Source organism: Terrapene carolina, unplaced genomic scaffold, assembly GCF_002925995.2.
Source record: "Terrapene carolina triunguis isolate 2854851 unplaced genomic scaffold, T_m_triunguis-2.0 Scaffold171, whole genome shotgun sequence".
NCBI lineage: Eukaryota > Metazoa > Chordata > Testudines > Emydidae > Terrapene > Terrapene triunguis.
In genome coordinates, this window is record NW_020664522.1 from 1,505,930 (window position 1) to 1,525,060 (window position 19,131).

The following is a 19,131-nucleotide window of genomic DNA, read 5'->3' on the forward strand; positions in this document are numbered from 1 at the left end:
GAGCTGTGTGTGCTGAAGCACTCATAGTTTCATGAGTAACTTTAGTCATCTTTGTGCTTCTTCCATGAGAGTTGGTGATAAAGCTCAGAGAACATCCTACTTTTTGGGATATTTTGCATATACATTCCTTATGAAATCAAACCACTCCTAAAATGCAAATTCTGTAGAATTACCTACAAAAGTGATTTTTTTTGTGCCTGAAACTACTCTATGATACTTAATGATATTTCAGCAGCTTAGAGAGAATTTTAGAAGTGGAACTGATCTTAACCCAGGAGAGGACAGCACAGCCCAATTTTGTTCCATATCAAACACTGGAATTTTCCAAATGGAGGAATGTTTTTCTGAGTTTTCTAGGTAGCAGAGATGATATAGATATGCATCTGATTACAAACTTTTATGAGCTAGTTGGGGTCACTTACTGCAGTTGTCTACAGTGTCCCTCCAGTTTACAAGGATCAGCCCCATTGAAGCACACACTCTTGCATAAGATTCCAGAGCAGAACAAATATAAGGAAAGGTCTCCTCATAGTTACAGGCTTGGTAGATGCATCTCTGAAAACAAACACAGAGTATTCTGTTAGGTCAGATGTTTGGAAGTCATCAGCATGCTCAGAAATAAATAATGCATTTTATAGATTACACGGAACAATTGAAAATGAACATATCTGTCTGAGTGGCTGATGTAAGTAAAATATACTTAGCACCAGGGCCGGCTCCAGGCACCAGCCCAGCAAGCTGGTGCTTGGGGTGGCCAATGGAGAGGGGCGGCACGTCTGGCTCTTCAGCAGCAATTCGGCGGCGGGTCCCTCGGTTCCTCTCGGAGGGAAGGACCTGCCGCCGAATTGCCGCCGAAGACTGAAGCGGCGGTGGTAGAGCTGATCGCGATTGCGACTTTTTTTTTTTTTCTGCTTGGGGCAGCAAAAACCCTGGAGCTGGCTCTGCTTAGGACTTATACAGTGCTTTTCATCCTTAGATTTCAAAATGCTCCACAAAGCTGAGTGTAAGTATCATTATCTCTATTTTACAGATAGGAAAACTATGCTCAAAAAGGTTAAATACCCTTGACGATGTTCATTTGGGGAAGTTTCTTGGGAAATACTAAATCAATTAGCTGTGTGAGAAAAAAACCTATCCTCTCCTTCCTAGTGACTGGGGGATAGCAGTCTGTGATCATACCAGACCTTGCCTGGCTAGGAGAAAGGTGTTTTTGAATGATTCTTGGTCCTAAGCCCCTCTTGTGCTCCCACACCATGTAGTGCTTCTCACTGCCTCACCTCAAGACTTTAGCAGAAGCTCCTACCTTGTAAAAAGGAGCAGGATTCACCACAGAATGGCATTTCTCAAACACTGTGCCCTTCTTAGTAAGAATGGAGCAATGGGTCTCTGCAGACATTTCTAAATGAGAGAAACAGTCATAGATGTTAAGCAATAGAGAGGTCAAGAATAAGAGATAAGGAGGTGGCTGTGTCTGTCTTATTTAATTCATTGAGAAGGTGATACTAGTTTTCAGTCACAGAATTGGAAAGCCAGAGACTAAGATCTCAAAGGACTTCAGGATATCAGTGGGAGTATCAAGAGGAACTCCTCCAACTTATCAAAGGTACTTCAAACCCATAGTCAGATCTTTAGAGAGAGATCTTGTCATAGATTGGCTTATACAAGTATATTCTAGAAATCTACATCTTCCTATAGATGAAGGAATCAGTGATGTACAGTCCTCTTCTTCTTATCTCTTAGACCCTCTGTTCCCTTGTGGATGAGCTTATGGTAATCATTCAGAAAGAGCAAGTCAATTGGGGTGATCTGATAGGTCAGGACATTCGACTTACTGTTCAATTGACTCATAGAGCAAGGGTCTGTGTCCCTCTCTGCAGCAGGGTGGCAGTTCCCTGATCTCCAGGAGTCCACAAACAGGGATGCTGTTCCTTCAATAATATCCATGCTGGTCATGAAATCATCTGTAGTGTCTCCATTGTAATTGCCACACAACCCTGATGACATGGGGAACACAAGGGATGAATGAAAAACAAGGAACATTTATTCACTAATAATGATATGTCTTTGCTGTATAGTAATAATAAAATGTATCAGTAATTATAACTGGAACGGTAATGACTACTATAGATTAAATGGGTTAAGCATTTCTGTTATAAAACTGTTTTTCAATCACTCATAACTTTGTCTGTTTCACTTAGTAAATTAAAATTCACCAAGTCTGTTCACTTCCTTCAGGTGAATTTGTATGGAAAGTTTTTTAGAGAAAAATAATTCAGTTCTTTTAAAAAATAAAAAGAAAGGGAGAAAATACTCTCCCAATTCCAACCGAAAAAAGTTATTGTGACTTTTTTTTTAATGGCTCTAACATCAAAACAATTAGGTATAGAAAGTTAGAATGTGGCATGGAATATAGCCCTCACTGAGCACTGGAATTGAGTGTTCCAGTAAAACTTGGTTTTGATTTGGCTGAATTTTGAGAGCTTGAAGAAATTGCTCTTTCTGCACATGCAGTGATCTGGTGCTGCTTATAGCATTCTAAACAAAAAGTTGTGCAGAATATGTATTCTTGGCTAAATCCGCTGCACAGTGAATACGTGTATCCCCTAACGTGCCCATTGATCAAGAGAGCCATTGGGTTCTTGAATAATCAATGTAATCTTCTAAGATGCACCATGAATTAGGTTGGGCTATATAGGTGCCCTGACTCATTTGATGTGTAGTAAAGTACATGTTGAACAAGGCAGGGTTTCACAGGCACTCTTGCCTTTTACAAAGCACACCTTGTAGAAGATAGGTTGGGAAATCAACGTTATTAAAAAAGAGTGTGGATATCACGCCTAGTCTGTGCCGCTTCAAATTCTATCAATTGCTTTTGTTAAGGTTTCTGGAAAAAAGCTCTTATCAACACACAATAGCTTTCCATTGTAGCTTTTTAGAATCATAGGAAGAGTCTATCCATTATACAATGGCCATTAAAAGACACAATTTCACCGCCTCCCTCCTTCATAATGAAATGTGGAGGAGACTGGATTTCTTACCTAGGGTTCTGCCTTTGAAGAGAGGTCCAACTTTTATATAGACGTGAAACACTGGCCAAGTTTGAACTATTAGTTCCAGCCCAAAGGTGGTATACATTTGAATGTGGGTGGAGGACTGTCTGAAAACGGTGATGTCACCTAAAATAAATTAGATCATTTAAAATAATTACTTTGATTTATCTATTTATTTTAAAATCAGATGAATGAAATGTCTAATCCAGTCTTGCACATTCCGCGTTCTCCCTTGTTCTGTACCTGATCTAAAAGGCAGCCACCTGAGTTCATCATCTGTGAGAAGTTCATTCTGAGAAATCACAATTTTGTCCTGTGAAGAAGAGGGCACAGAGTCATCGAATCATAGAAATGTAGGGATGGAAGGGCTCTTGAGAGGTCATTTAGTCCATCCCTTCACACGGAGGTAGGATTAAATCTACTAGACATCCCTGATGGGTTTTTGTCCAACCCATTCTTAAAAATCTCCAGTAACAGGGATTTCACAACCTCCCTTGGTAAACTATTCCAGTACTTAACTATTCTTGTAGTTAAAGTTTCTCTTAATATCTAACCTTAATCTCCTTTACTGCAGATTAAGATGATTACTGCTTGTCCTACCCTCCATGGACATGGAGAACAATAGATCAGAGTCCTCTTTGTAACAGCCCTTAACTTATTTTACAACTGTTATCAGGCTTCTTTTCTCAATTAATCTTCATCATTAAAAAATGTCTCAATCTGGACATTAATTGAGTCATTACTGCATAGCTGGGCTGAAGGCCAAGTGCCTCTTACTTCCTGAGACCTGCAGGCAATCCAGTGTACCCACAGAGTGGGAGAGAGTTGGTATTTCTATTATCTTTATTTTAATCGACTATTACTGTCATCATGATATTTAGTGAGAAAAGACTCATTAATTCTTTCCCTAGCAGACATCCTGCCACCCTGTTCTGATTTTTCACTTTGTAAAACTGGTCACTCTATGTTCAGCACCCCTAACTTGCTGAACTGATGTGACATTACACATCTCTCTGAAGTTATCTTTCCATTATGGAATACACTGCCATTTGAAGCAACTATTTTCCCCCTTTCCCCAGATTTTCATATGACGACACCTGCAATGCCTCTGAACATTAACTTTGATAGACTGGCTACTGGAATGTTGCATAGGACTTGTGTACTGCACTCTTACCTTTGTAGAAAGGTAAATTATAGCAGTTAATGATGTTTCAGAATGAGAGTAACCAGACTTATCATACACAGCCATCAGGGTTCCATTGTACGGAAGGCTGGGACTCTGAAGGAAAACAAAAAAACATGGTTATGTTGGGGAAAAAATAAACTATACCCCAAATCCATTTATCACCACAGAATCTTGTATTCTTCTTGCTGTTTTACCCTGAAATTGCACTTTTTGGTGGCGTTTGTATAAGATTCCTTGTAACCCTTCTCATTCTCACAAAATGTAAGTGAACTTGAAGCAATGGAGGAAGAAGGTATTCTGTGGTGCATTTCCAATACATCTTTAACATTTTATTTCTACAGAGTGACCCTTCTTGTATCACAGCACATTTCTCAAAGTAAACTAACACTGGGGACAGCCTGGTCTCTCCAACCTCTCTTAAAAAGAGAATATGGCGGGCTCAGTTTTCAAGTGTGGGTTCCTTTAATGCAGGATTTTGACATGTTACTTAAATGCTAAAACATTGACACTTAGGCATGAATATTTAAAATAGCTGCATTAAAAAGTCAACATTTTTCAACTGTTACTAGCCAGTGATATCTTAGATACTGCAATTTTATCCCATTCTATGTATAGGGAAATATTGTTGTGTCTCAGATACTAGGATTTCACTGTTAGCAAATGTTGACTTTTTAATGATGGCCGTAGTAATGTATGGGATGAAATGCAAAAAATTGGGTTTCCTGTGTACCCATTCACAGCCAATACCTTCTTATCAGCATTTGCATCAAGGAAACCTATTTTGGCGATCCTTGGATTTGGGGTTTTTTATTTTTGCAGTTTGTGCCCTTTATTAGTTACTAAGAGAATTTACTGGTGATACAAATGCCAGAAACAACTTAAGCTGTTTGAATCCTTGGTGGCCAATTGCTGCTTATCTCTGCTCCTTTAACAAAAACAGTGCGGACCAACCAATCTCCCCTTCTCAGCAAGACTTCAACTAAACTATGAATAGTATTTTTTCCTCTAACAAGTGGCAGCCCTTTCTAGGGCAGATACTCAATGTCTGTTCCAGGGTAAATTTCATTTCAGGTTTCTGTTTGTTCCAAGGTGATGAATAAGCTGATGGCATCTTCTACCTGTCTGAAGCTAGGGCAGCCCTGTAAGTAAATATTTTTTACCTGTGGCAATTGCTGGTCAATCTTATGATGGATTCTGAATTACAAAGTTTCCATTTTGTAATTATGTTTACTTGCAAGTTGGAGCCATTGAGTATAAACTGTTGAGACGTTATCAAATAACTACAATAAAGATTTCATTTTACATCTATATAATCTTACCCTTTGGACCTGGAAGTGACGTTGGAAATAAATTTAACAAAGAACTTCTGTGTGATCTATCTGGGACAACTATTCCTGACAGCTTCAACCATCCTTATAATGATTATAGAGTGTTATAAAGTTAACAAATTATCCCAAAGCCAATTGTGCATAGTATCATTTCCTAATGCTAGGAGTTTTGGGGTTTCCTGACATTACATTATGCAACAATGCAAAACACTTGCCAGCTTTTTCAACACCAAATTGCTACTTGGCATCACGTATGATATGTGGGATAAATGGAGGTCATTGGAAGATTTTAGTTTATATGGGGGGGTGGGAATAAAGGTAGATTGTACGTATGACACTTCCCTTCTGTTGATCTTGTGTAGTTTATGATCTCTGCAGCTTACCTTCATGAGGATGTATGTGCAGACTCCGTGGAACCTGTATGACCTGGAATCAAACGTGGTGACAAAGGAGCCTCCCTCCAGGGAACATCTTCCTGGGCAGGGTAGTTCATTGCAATTCCACTGGCCCATTGTACATTTACTGGCGAAAACAAGAATGTGCGTTAAATGACTATTACCAGTCTAGCAGGATTTGGTTCCACTATCTGGGGGGGGGGGGAGGGGGGTTGTTGTTTTTTGATTGCCTTACAACAGCATGTCTGTGGTCATATCTCTGTGTAGCAATATTTTGAAGTTGACAGCCTCAGGCTCTTCCACTGTGGAAATCTGAAGCTGACTAAATTGATCATCTTGGATAGTGGTTGATGTATGCCACAATGAGTAGCCAACATGATATAGTACCTTACATGTTCTAAACTTTCATTTCCATTATCTCCTGAATTCTTTTTTTTTCTTTTGGCTCTAAATGTTCAATAACTTCTTAGTAAGGAAATATATATATTAATATGTATATATTTCTTTTCCTCTGTGAATTTTTTGTGTTTTGCATTATCATTTGCTAAATATATTAGTAGACACTATTTATCTCAATCTGTAGCTGATGACACCCTTGTGTGATGGGGTGTCCACCTCACACAAGACTGGAAGGGGTTACGGTGGCCGAGTAGGCCAATTAGCTCCACAGGTTGAACCTAGAGGAGGAGCCAGGGAGCAGTTAGTTGAGTGAAAGGAACAGGCAGGGCCTATAAAGTCAGGTAATGGGCTACAGATAGGGCTGTTGGGAAAAGCAGTCAGCAGTCACTCCCTGGGAAGAGGGAGGAGGGTTGGTGGAGCTGGTATACCCAGGAAGAAGGGGAAACAGAGGGTAAGAAGAAGGCCAGGGAAGGAGCAGTGAGGCCAGAGGGAGGAAGCCGAGAACTGCTGAGCTGAGGGTCCCTGGACTGGAACCCGAAGAAGAGAATGGGCCCGGGTTCCGCTACCAGCCACCAAGGGTGTGGCACAGAACTGGGCTGCCATAGGGGAAGACTGCCTAGGATTGCTGATGGACTGTTCCCCAGAAGGGGAGGACCTTATTGACCTAGCTAGAGTGCCAAGCCACAAAGAGGAAGCTGCAGTTCCTGAGGTTGAGAGTGGGGCTCCAGAGTGAGACAATGGGAGAAGATACCACCAGAGGGCAAGTGTGAGCTGGCAGAGCTAATCTCCAGTATGGCCAGCAGGAAGCACCACTGTGGTCAGTGAACCCCGTGACACCTTGTATGGCTTGGGTCTCCATCAGCCATGTAAATCATAAATGAATCAATGATGAAAAGTGTTGCACTGGAGACCAAATTCCTTTCTTTATCCGCAGAATAGATGCAGCATGGAAAACAGTAGAGCAATATTCTCCACATTGCAACACCAAATTATTAAAACACTAACCTTGGAGAACCATTTCTAGTGGTAAAAGGGGAGTTTAGTCCCCGCAGCCCATTCAGTGCTTTAAAGCCTCCTGCTCAGATTGCCAGCAAAGTTGACCATTAGTAATAACTTTGGTGATAGTTATTGCACATTTGCACAGAATAAGGCCACGTTTGTTTTTGTACACATAGATCAGAAAATTAGGCATACATTACTCTATCAGCAATTGCAGATGTAGGGTCCTGAGTGTTCACAACAGATTTGTGTACAGCTGATGTAAACACATTTGTGTTTGTTCTTTGAAAGTCTGGGCCACAATTATGTCAATTTTTCCAGCCACTTGGCCAGGATGCTTTCCACACTTTTCAAAGAAATCTGCCACCACTCACCAGCTCCTGCATGTTGCTTTCATGGTAACGCCAGGATCATATCTCTCCCCATTCAGTGTACACGGGCACTGGTCAATGGGAACACATGTTCGATTTTTTGAGATGTCATCAAGAACAGTACCTATCAAAAGAAGCAAATAAATTAGATAGATAGTCATTTTCAGACGCTTAGCTACCACATAGCTCCTCAGCACTCAGAACTGTTATATTATGTGCCCAGTGTCTTGCAGAGGCAACATTTCAGAGAGTGGCATTTCAGCACAGCCTTTTGTGCAGACACAGAGGTGTTGTATATAGTGTGTTTTTCCATATCTGCTAAATATTAGCTCCCTTATTTAGAATAAGATTAAGTCTCTATAAAGAATAACAGATTTTGGCCACGTAATGGGAATGTATTAGCTTTACATTTTACTACTGAAATGTCAGGAAATGTCCAAGAAGAATGGGAATAAACTGAATTTTTGTAGAACAGTTCAACCTGAAGTATGCCTTGGGCTTTTACAAACTCTGCATAACAAAGCACAATCTCTCTATTCACCAATGAAATGCAGCCACTTCTGGATGGCAACTGTCTAACAGCGCATGGCAACACCACATAAGAGATTAGCACAACAAGTTAATTATATCCAATCCAATTTAAACTATAGGGGGGAACTTTAAGTAGGCAGGGTATAATTATCCCGTATTGGCCAGAATGGGGGTGTTACTTCTCTATTCTTGCAAAAAGTGTCAAGGGATCTTTAATGACCCCAAGGGGTCAGGACCTCAGTTTTATATCTCATCTGAGAAATGACACTTCCAGCAGCACAGTGTCCAATACCATGATGTGGTGTATTAATTAAATGGACAATTTTTGTCTGCTGGATATGTGCCAAAACTATTTGCATGAATGATTTATGATGAAATCAATACTAGTTTTACGGTAAGACTTTACCTTCTGGGCAGAAGCAACCATATGTACAGTAACTGGAACAGCTGTACTCTGGGTTGGAACAGGTTTTAACACATGGAGAACCACACTCCTTGTAGATTTGGTCAGCTGAACATTTTCCTACAGCTGCAATACAACAACAATGAAAAGTATTAAGGCATCTTTCTAAATATGAACAAAGGAAAACTTCTTACCTGCCCTAGAGACTGGAGATGAGGCTCTCCCGACCCTCCTGGTATCTGGCACTTCCTGTAGCACAAGAACCTTCACTCCCCATCCCCAGTCTATCACCTCACCATAGCCCAGACACCCACTCTATTCATTTTTCATTCTTTATCCCAGACGTACTGGAGACCACATATTCCAGACAAAGGCTAGAGATCAGATCACCTTTTCTACATGCACCCTACACTTATAGGCGTCAGACCCCTGAAACCATGCACACTTCTGAAAAATGAGCCTGAGGTCCCTCTGTATCTGTGACCGGCTGGGAGAGTGAGAGCAGATTATATCAGTTACAATAAAAGCCATAGGTGTGGTTTTTAAAAGTGCCTATGTGACTTCAGGAACAATCTTATTGACTTTCAGTGGGATTTGTGCTCCTAAGTCACTTAGGTGCTTTTGAAAATCCTACCCTATAGCATTATTAATATACAGAACAGGGGACATGTAAGTTTTTCATGTGACAACTAGTAGGATTCTCCCATCAGGAAGGGAAAGATAAGTAGGAGAAGGGAGAGTTAAGATTAGCATTGGAATTTCAAGCACCAGACCCTCCACTGCCTTGCACCTTACGTAGTGATTTTTACTGCCAAAATCATTGCCAGGCTCATTAAGTAATATTTGGCACCTATTTTGCACAAGTATCAATGACTATGAATGGTGCAGAGCAGGGGATAATCAGACCCTTGATGTTTTCAGAGTTTCGGACACTTGTTTTTTGGAGTATAATATTTTTATTTCCTAACTTGCAAATATTTGTTTTTTAACCTTCACTCTGAATATCCTCACTTTCGATTTTTTTTTATAACTACAAGTTCTAGTAACTTTTTTTTAAGTGAATGGCCTGCTTGCAACATTAATATTGTCGTAACAAAAGCTAGACTGGGGATATTATTTTTAGTATGATTAATGAGCATTATTATATAGCGTTGTAAACATGTACAGTGCCTTACAAATATTGATTGGGAAAGGCTTGCTGCCCTGAGGACTTTACAATCTAAAAGAGGCAAGACAAATCGAATGCTAAACAAAACTGGGACACCTATTTAGGGAAAGGAGATTGGGGGGAGAATATTGGAGGGATGAAGAAAAGAACAATTCCAGGAAGAAGTGGGATTTGGAGGAGTGGGAGTGGGAGGTGACACTTGGAATGCAGGAAGCAGGAGATTTTCCCTGAGCACAGGGAGAAGCATGATGGAAGGCAGAAAGCCAAAAGTGTAACAAAGAGCTGGAGAGCAGTCGTACATGAAGACTGGGAGGAGTACAGGGACTAAGCAAAGAGACGGATATGAGATCAGAGATGTAGGCAGGGCAAGAGGATACAAGGCCTTCAAGGTGAGAATAAGGAACGTGTGATAAAACATCAGAAGTCAATTACTGGATTCAGGAATATAATCCTGTCTGGATTATATTCATCTCCCTTCTCATGCTAAACTCCAAATAAATAGTAGCAGATGTTGAAGTTACATGTAACAGAATAAGGAGGAAGGAGAAGGATGTTCCTGTTAAAGCAATTTATTTTTAAAAATAAGTTATGTTTGGGTACTGAACACCAGTTATAGAGTGTGAGGCAGCTCAACTTTCCCATTAACTAGGTGCTTGGAGTTTCAGAGGGATATGCTTCACTGCCTTAGACTCTGAATGTCACTGAGTGTCATTTGGCATCTTGATCTCTTCCCAAAATTCTGCCTAGAATTCTGTCTTCTGTCTTATCCATTAAGCTTTCAACTGGGCTGCATTGTGTTGTAATTAAAATTAATGAATATGCTTTTTGAGAGTCCTTTGCCAAAGGTTTGCCACATCATGCCTCCTGCTTTGTTAAACTTCAAAACAGGCATGATGAAATCAAACAATTTTGATCCATAAAGGGTTGTACTTTCAGTCTCTTGAGCTCCATTTAAAGTTACAAGGAAATATACACATCAAAACAAAATTCACTTGATGCTGCCTAGCTTCACCTGATTTCACTTCATAACTAGTCATTTCATATGATTTCAATGCAAACTAAAATATAATGCAAACATAAACTAGCCATTTGTGACTTTTGCTGAGCCTGATCTGATTTGTGTTTGTAATGAAACCTCTAACCTGGAGAATTGAATTGTTTTGAGTTTAAACGCAAACAATTAGCACAGGTGTAGCTGAAAGTAGCATAGCACCTTTGCTAAGATGACCAATAATTTAAAACAATAGGACAAGCACTGAAATTAATTTGAATGGTTAGTTCCTGCATATTTCTTAATAGATGAAATATTACTTTGCCTGTAATGGCTTGTCAACACTGCAGTTTAGCTGACAGAAGAATCAAAAGCAAGCATTTCAGAATATGGTTTGTTTCTTTAAAAGAAATATTATTTTAAGGTGTTTGATAAAGAAACAGCTTTAGGAATGTGTGACCTGGTCAGCTGACTTAGCTGTTGAGCTACGGGGACACAATTTAAGTTATAAATTCATCTTTTTTTTTTTTTTGCGGGATACCAAACTCTGACTCTTGTAGGTTACCATTTGCTCGAAGATCATCCCAGGGTCTATAACCCAACCCAAGCCAACCCCTCCTTGATTTATATGGGTGGAAGCTTTCCTAGAGGCTTTTTAAAATTACATTAATCATTCTTTATCTATATGACATATAAGTAAAGTTGTGGAGTAAAACATGATAACTTACAGCAGAAGTCTGCACTCCTCCAATCAGACACTGCTTGATTGGACATGGTACATTGCCTAGAGTACTCTGACAGTGTAGCACAAGTACAGTTTCTTTGCCCTGGATCACTACAGTCCTGCATATCAAGCTGACAACGGATGACAAACGCTTTCTTGGACACGTTGCAAGCCGGAGACACAAGGTTGAGTAACTGGGAGCAGATCCTGGCCTAAATAAATAATAAAAAATAATTGGAAAGTGGATGCTAGTCATGTCCTTGCTATGTTCAAATGTCAATGAAACAAGCAGAACTTGATCATTAAATTACTAGAGGAATTGTTTGCAGCTCTCAGTTATACTATTGTATTTATTTGGATCAAAGTGCATAGGAAATTCTGGAAATGGAAGAGAATACAAATGACACATTTTAAAGGGGAAAGGCTCTGTAAATATTTAATCTATTTTCCCTCTCATCATACTAAAAGCTAATCATTCTTTTACTGTCATCACACTTCCATGACCATGGATTACAGCGTTACATGCAGGGATTATGTTCTCTCATGAAGAATTAGCAAAAGGAAGAATGTATTTTGGAACAGCAATGCTATGGACACCTAAAAAACCCTCAAAGTGCAGACGTGCCTGGCAGCCCAAGAGCACATTGGACATTTAGTGAACCTATGCCTGATTACAAGAGGTAACACAATGTTTTCTATAGTGTGTCTGGGTGGCATAACTCCTTATTGTACAGACAATGATGCTTTTAGGAATGTAGTCATAGCTGGCAATGTTGAATTTTTAAAAAATATTGTTTTTATTTTGCTGGTATTGCACATAATGTTATCTGCTGAAGTACAACATCTCAAAGGAAAACAATGTTAAAGTAGCAGACCCATGACTGATTGAGCCAAAAGGAGTACTCCAGCATTTCAAAGCAAGATTCTTTTAACAAGCTGGGCTAGAACCCTGCACCGCTGTAGCTCCTTTTCCACTTAAAGATATACAGTGGCTCTTGTTCAAACCAATAGTCAGTTCCCTTCCTTATATCCTGCCATTTGTTGCCTCCCCCTAGAATGGTATTCTAATTGCCTGCTTGTTCTATGGAGCACTAGAGCTAGCCGTTCCAGGAGAAGGGCTGTTTTTTATAGGCAAATCTAATGGAATTCTTGGATTGTCAAATGAATGGTAGAAAAATATCCTTAAAATAGTAGAGATGGGGGGGAAGTGTAATGCTGCCCATTTCAAGAGAAAAATTGCTGTCCTTTCAGCACACTCTATTTACATAGTGTCTACATACAGTAAAAAAATAACCATTTTATAACAGCTGCAATATAAATGCATATTCTGACACACAGTTACAATTAGTCCAAAATTAACAAGCATATCTGTAATCTGCACCACCATTTCAAAGATAAAAATAAGTATTTGCTTTTTAGGTACGTGGTATTAACTAGACTCCAGAAAATCTTCTAGATAGGAAAATCTGTGATGCAATGAGATAGCGGAAACTCCATTAGTGAGAAGAATGGGTTTATTCCACATGAAACTGCTGTGGGTTCTGCAGATCCCTTGACATCCATGCTGGTCTTATACCTCTCAACTGTCTCCTGCCTCCCCCACCTCTGCCCCCATTATCCACAGTACAATGGATTCTGTGCTTCCATGGTTACAAGTGCTCATCCATCACCCCTCTAGTGTAATTTCACTTGATGGTGACAGACACCATGTGAGATGCTGCTGTCTGGTAAAATGATCATTGCACACTGAATGTCTTTGAGTTTACACAGTACTTAGTGGGGAGTCATACTGGCCTAATACAAAGATCAGCGAAACCACACTGACCTCAGCGGGATTTGTATAAGGACCTGTAGGCTGAGAAAGCTGGGTGCTAAGCTTTTGTGTTTCCATTTGTGAGCTGTATAAATCCACACCTGGTTGTATTTCTGGACTGTTTAAAACATGTGTAACGCTGACAGACCCCAGTTTTCAGTGGGCAGGATTGAACCTGGGACCTGTGGAGCTAAATGCATGAGCCTCAAGCCATATGGCCATTAGCTAAGGCAGTAGAGCAAACTCTCTAAGTGGTCTCAGTGCCACTAGAGGGGACAGAACACCACACCCAGGAGATGTGTGGATTACATACTTCCCCTCACTGAGGAAGCACACCCCGTGCTTCAGAGACTTCCCAGTTGAAATCCTGGACAAGCCCCCACTTGTAACACCGACAGGCTCCGGTCATCGGCGGGCAGAATCAAACCGGGGACCTTTGGAGCTTAGTGCATGAGCCTCTACCACATGAGCTAAAAGCCAACTGGCCATTAGTTAAGGCTGTAGAGCAAACTCCATTAATCTCTCTCTCTAAGTGGTCTCGGTTCCACTAGATGGGACAGAACACCACACCCATGAGGTGGGTGGGTCACACATGCATTCTGGTGCAAAGAGCCTCTTTTCTTCATCTCCATACACTGAATCTGTTGGTGATGTTAACCACTATCCTATCAACTACCATCTCTGAGTTCATGATTCCCAATTCATCTACTTCTCTGTTCAAGTTTATGCTGTAGGCAAGGCCAGAAAAGTGATACTTACATATTTTTTGCGAGGAATATTGGGAATTGCCATCTCCTCAGATGGGCAGATCTCTGATGGGTCATCCATTTTTTGTAAAGTGGCAAATTGGTATGCATCCAGCAATCTACCTGCAAGTTGAGGTACAGAGTAGAAAAAAGGTCTATCTAGACTAGTTTGATGAGCTGATGGTAGTGTCCTGCACTGCCATGCAGAACACGTTCGATTTTCTCACCCTACAATGTGTTAGTGAGCAACTGTGTAGTTAAATATGTTGCTAAAAATAATGGAACATAATTTATAATAAGACCATACCAGCAGATCTACATTGAAAGGAAGTGTGTGGGCACTTAATGGAAGACATGATTGCTGGTATGTACTGGGTTTGGGGAAAAATTCGATTTCCACGATTAGTTGTGTTTGAGGCTGTTGCTTGCACTCCCTAAAAGCGGATATCAGCCTGGAGCATCCAGATGAGAATAGCAATGTATGTGCCAGCTCCTGCACTTATGCTGCCTGAAAGGTGTTGGATGATATAAACTGTCACTTATCAAATCTCTTTAGTAAAGTTCCTATGTTACCTGCTAATAAGTAGCTATATGACTCACAAATCTACTTCTCTACCTGTCTTCCTCTGTTCAAATCCAAATCTCAGTGTATCTTTTGGATGACTCCTTATGGATGTCCAGCTATCAAGTTTAAATTCAACCCAAAACTGAACATTCAATGTCCCTCTAAGTGCTCCTCTCTCCTCCCTTTCTCTGTCAACGTGGACAATAACACCATTCTCCCATCACTCCTGTCTGAAATCTGGGTATCATCTTTGACTCAGTCCACTCTCTAGACCCAAGATGTGCCTAAATCTTGAAGATTCTTCCTACCTTATATATCTAAGATCTGGCCTTTCCTCTCTTTCTCCACATCACCAAAACTCTCATCTTGACTACTTGCAACCTACTTCTCCCCTGGCATTGATGACTACAACTATGCCTCTCTGCCCACATGGAAGTCCATTCAAAAGGCTGCGGCTAGAATCCTCTATGTGGCTCACAACTCTGAGAATGTCATCCCTCTTTTTGACTCCCTCCATGGGCTCCATTTTTTCCACCACGTTAAACAAGATTTTTTTAAAACCTTTTAAGGCCCTTCACATGTTAGCCCTATCTTACCTATCAGATCTATTATCTTACTAAATGCCTACTGCTGCCTTTGCTCTGCCAACAATACCTCTTTTTACTGCCTGTTAGGGTGAAGGTGTTTGTGGGAGAAGTAAGCTTTCTTCTGTGATGGCCTCTACAAGTGGGGTAAAATTAATCAAACTCTTTAAATCTATCGTATTGCCCTTCAGTTCCCTCCTTAAAACTCACCTCTGTGATGTGTACAGTAAACTGCATCTGACAAAGACTAGCCAAGTATTGAGCTAAGACTACAGAATGTTGTGCAAAAAACATGTTTGTTTTACTGTTACCTCATTCTCCCCACTTTGGCTGTTTCATCCACATGTCATGTCTTGTCATAGACCTAGATTGTGTAAATTCCCTGAGGCAGGGTGATTGCTCTTTACCACATTTGTACAGTGCCTAGCACAAAGTGGTTTGATAACTGATTTGAGGGCCCTTAGAGGTTACTGTAATACAAAGAGAAATTGGCCCTGTTCTGGAGTACCAGGGTGTGATGGTTGATAGGCCTGTTGGTGAATTATGTGGGGGTCTTATTTACTTCAGAAACAGTATGGATAATCTGAGCACAGGAATCTTCTAGCTGTTAAATTTGCTCATTGATCTGGTGTGGTTAGCCCCTTGTGTTTGGTTTGGCCTTAGCTCTTACCTTCACTCAGAAACTCATTTAGTTCCTGTCCATCAAAATTCCCGCACATTCCACAAGTTTTCCTCATATATTTTCTCTCAACCATAACCTAAAATTAAAAACAAAGAAACAAAAGGAAATATCATAATTAAGAAATGTCTGTGGGCCAAGATATCTTCTCAACTAACCTTTTGTTGGGATACCCAGGTAAAGTCACCCCTTTCAGTTAATTTCTGTGATTTGAGGGAAGAGAATTGAAAGTGATATGCTCCTTTTCCCAGTCAGGTACTCTTTTCCTCTACTCAGTAAGTGGTTATAAGAAATGTGGATCTGGCATTCACATCTATGCCAGAGCAAACCCAGGTATTGAATATTTTTTTAAAAGAACATGTTGACCAGATTTCTTGGGTTTATCAATATATTTTATATATCTGTTTGGTATCCTTTAATGAGGTGGTAGATTTGGTACTCTTTAAAGTGAGGGCCTATTATGATAGCTGTAAGAAGGCAAGATGTATGAAGGCCATGTGCTAGTTTCCACCATACAGCACTATCAATACATCTCAATCCTGACCTGCAAGCACTTATTGCTGTTCCACTGTTGAGTTTGTCCTGAACAAGCATTGCAAATTGTGTGGAGGTAGACATGGGCTAGGTGGATAATATTTCTGCTGCAACGATGCCTTAGGGCTTCAGAGCATCAATTGCTCTTCTTTCTTCCATAGCCGGTGTAGAGAGAGTAAGAGGAAATGGGCATCAGCTCAACAGATCTGCTCAGACAGGGGTCTGAAGACTTTGTAAGTTTTTGTCCTTGTCCATTACATTTGTTTTACATTTCTCCCTGCTTTCTCTAAACTCCACCTCCATGATATTCACAGCCCTGGACACTGGAGAAACAGGAGTTGTTCTTAAAAATGGAGCATTTAATTCTTCTTTTATTTGTTTCAGTTTTACTCCTGTGTCACTCTGTTTACTCCCCTGACTTCAATGAAGTTGCTGCTGATTTACACCAGTGTACATGAGAAGAGAATTGGGCCTGAATTTCCTGCAAAGAAGTGTACAAGATGGTGCTCTAGGCTAGACCCATGCTCATCATGTACCGTACTACATTTCTTTAAAGACAAGTAGATACTTGATCATACTCTCAGAAGTAATATGGTCTTCAACCTAGTCCCAAGTAATTTATTTCTATATCTAGATACCCAACATGACTCCCTCTACCTCTCTGGAATATCAGTGAAGCACATAAAAGTAATGACAATATCTGTTACTAACCTGCATTATAGCCAGTGAGAAGAAAACTGGGTTTTATGTATTTTTATGTGCACTAACTGTCCCCCTATGTATACATCCATTAATAAGGTGAGTAAATGCCTATACTGCCCTCACCTTGGAGGGCTATGAGCCATTATGCCATACATTTAAGGACTTTAAAGGGCACATTCACAATCTTAGTCCAAATAAAAACAATGAATGCATGTCAAGACACCCACTTAGGGATAGTGAGTCTTTAGTATTCCAGCAAAAGTTTCTCCTTTGCTTTGTGACAAGATTTTACTCACCATGAGATAGTCGTCGTTGTTCCAGACGACTTCCAGCTCCATCTCCATCAGCTTGGTCACCAGGCGGACGGTGCGTCCAAAAGGAGCAATTTGGATTCCATTGCTGGTGTATGGCAACTTGATGATACTGTTATGAGGAAGAGGAAAAAAATGGATCCTATTATGTAACAGTGTATGCACTAGTATCAGCTACAACTGGACAGTCATTGTTTGTAATGGAGATACTGCATAGCTATCTGTGTACCACGTGGTATTTGGTGGCAAATTAAGAAAGAAATTTGTTCCCTCATAGCTGGGACATTTCAGGATATTTGAAAACTGCTACTGAATGCAAGACAATCAGCTGCTTAAAAAAAGGACCAACGATATACAGCTAAAGCCCGATTATAATATTAAAAATCAGTATGGGATATGAACATTGGGATGGGGGGAATAATGCTATATATTAACAGTAGAGCTCAGCTTGGTTTGGTTTTTATAAGGCAATTGCTAATCTCTTCATAGGTACCTCCAGACACATATTGTCTGAGTACTAGTAGCTGTCAGTCATTACCCTGAAAAGGTCATGAGAGTCACAGTCTATGTTAATATAGGAATTCCTCAGTGCTGAGGCTTGGCACTGTGAGGAGGAGTTGCATAATGGGAGCTGTGTAGCAAGAACGGGACTTGGGACTAGTGGCTGAATTCTAATGCTAGAGACCAGTGAAAAAAAAGAACCAATATAAATATGTTTTGAATATATTTCATCATTGCTAGTCTGGGGACACCAAGTTTAAAATGCAGGCTCTGGGGCTAGTTCCATTCATTTACACAGTTGTCCTTGCAAATCAATCGGTAAGCCAAGTATTTTTCAGTGCAGTTTGCCAAATTGAGGTACAGTTACAAGAGCAGCTGGGTGAATTAATTTTTTTGGTTCACTGGCAGGTCCAAAGAATTGGAAAAGAAATTGGTTTGAGTCTAACTGAATTTGAAAACTTCAAAAAGAATTTGGCAAAGCAAAGAAGTCCACTTCAGGTCTTATGCAACATTTTGTCTGACCAGAAACATTTTGTTCCTGGGTGTTTTTAAAGGAGCTAGATTCACATAACATATGACGATACTGGTACCACTTCTCTTATCAGCTTTAGCCCAGTGGTTAGAGGCACTCACGTGGGAGGTAAAGGTTCAATTCTCCCCTTTACCTGGTGGTGAGAAGGGATCCCCTGTTGCGTGAGAGTGCTCTAGCCATTGGGCTATGGGATATTCTCATGTGAGTCTCTCTGGTTGAAGCTGATCCAATGTCGATAAATAATTTGTTATTGGGCCAGAGAGACAGAGAGAGACTCAATAGTGAGGTGGTTAGGATGCCTGCCTGAGAGGTGGGAGACTCAAGTCCCTGAACCAATGGCTATTGATTTATACAAAGCGAATTAACTGTTAGTTGAAAAAAATGTGTCCAGCTGTAGGTACAAGTCTTGTTTTTCTGCTGACGATAGTTGTAAATACATGGGTGAATATAATATACAAACTTTATACAGCCATCCATATCCTTCCTCTGCGTTCATCCATAGGCAAAAACTCAGAGTTGCCCAACTCATGAACATTGCTGAAATTTCATTTTGGGAATTTCAGCTTCTGGATGGCAATGAACACATTTCCCAAATCTCCCCAGCAAACCGTTTCCCATG

The 19,131-nt window shown here is 40.3% G+C and overlaps 1 protein-coding gene across 1 annotated transcript in view; it reads right to left on the reverse strand.

The window, feature by feature from the left end:
* The window catches only part of MUC6 (mucin 6, oligomeric mucus/gel-forming), a 53,467-nt gene that overhangs the window by 14,989 nt on the left and 19,347 nt on the right, over nucleotides 1-19,131 (reverse strand). The window contains exons 5-17 of the mRNA XM_029912045.1: nucleotides 17,465-17,591; nucleotides 15,924-16,011; nucleotides 14,118-14,227; nucleotides 11,550-11,757; nucleotides 8,666-8,788; nucleotides 7,732-7,852; nucleotides 5,948-6,086; nucleotides 4,225-4,329; nucleotides 3,294-3,363; nucleotides 3,039-3,176; nucleotides 1,833-1,994; nucleotides 1,304-1,398; nucleotides 423-555 (exon numbers count right to left, since the gene is read on the reverse strand). Coding sequence (XP_029767905.1) covers nucleotides 423-555; nucleotides 1,304-1,398; nucleotides 1,833-1,994; nucleotides 3,039-3,176; nucleotides 3,294-3,363; nucleotides 4,225-4,329; nucleotides 5,948-6,086; nucleotides 7,732-7,852; nucleotides 8,666-8,788; nucleotides 11,550-11,757; nucleotides 14,118-14,227; nucleotides 15,924-16,011; nucleotides 17,465-17,591 — 1,619 coding nt within the window. The remainder of the gene's footprint in view (nucleotides 1-422; nucleotides 556-1,303; nucleotides 1,399-1,832; nucleotides 1,995-3,038; nucleotides 3,177-3,293; nucleotides 3,364-4,224; nucleotides 4,330-5,947; nucleotides 6,087-7,731; nucleotides 7,853-8,665; nucleotides 8,789-11,549; nucleotides 11,758-14,117; nucleotides 14,228-15,923; nucleotides 16,012-17,464; nucleotides 17,592-19,131) is intronic.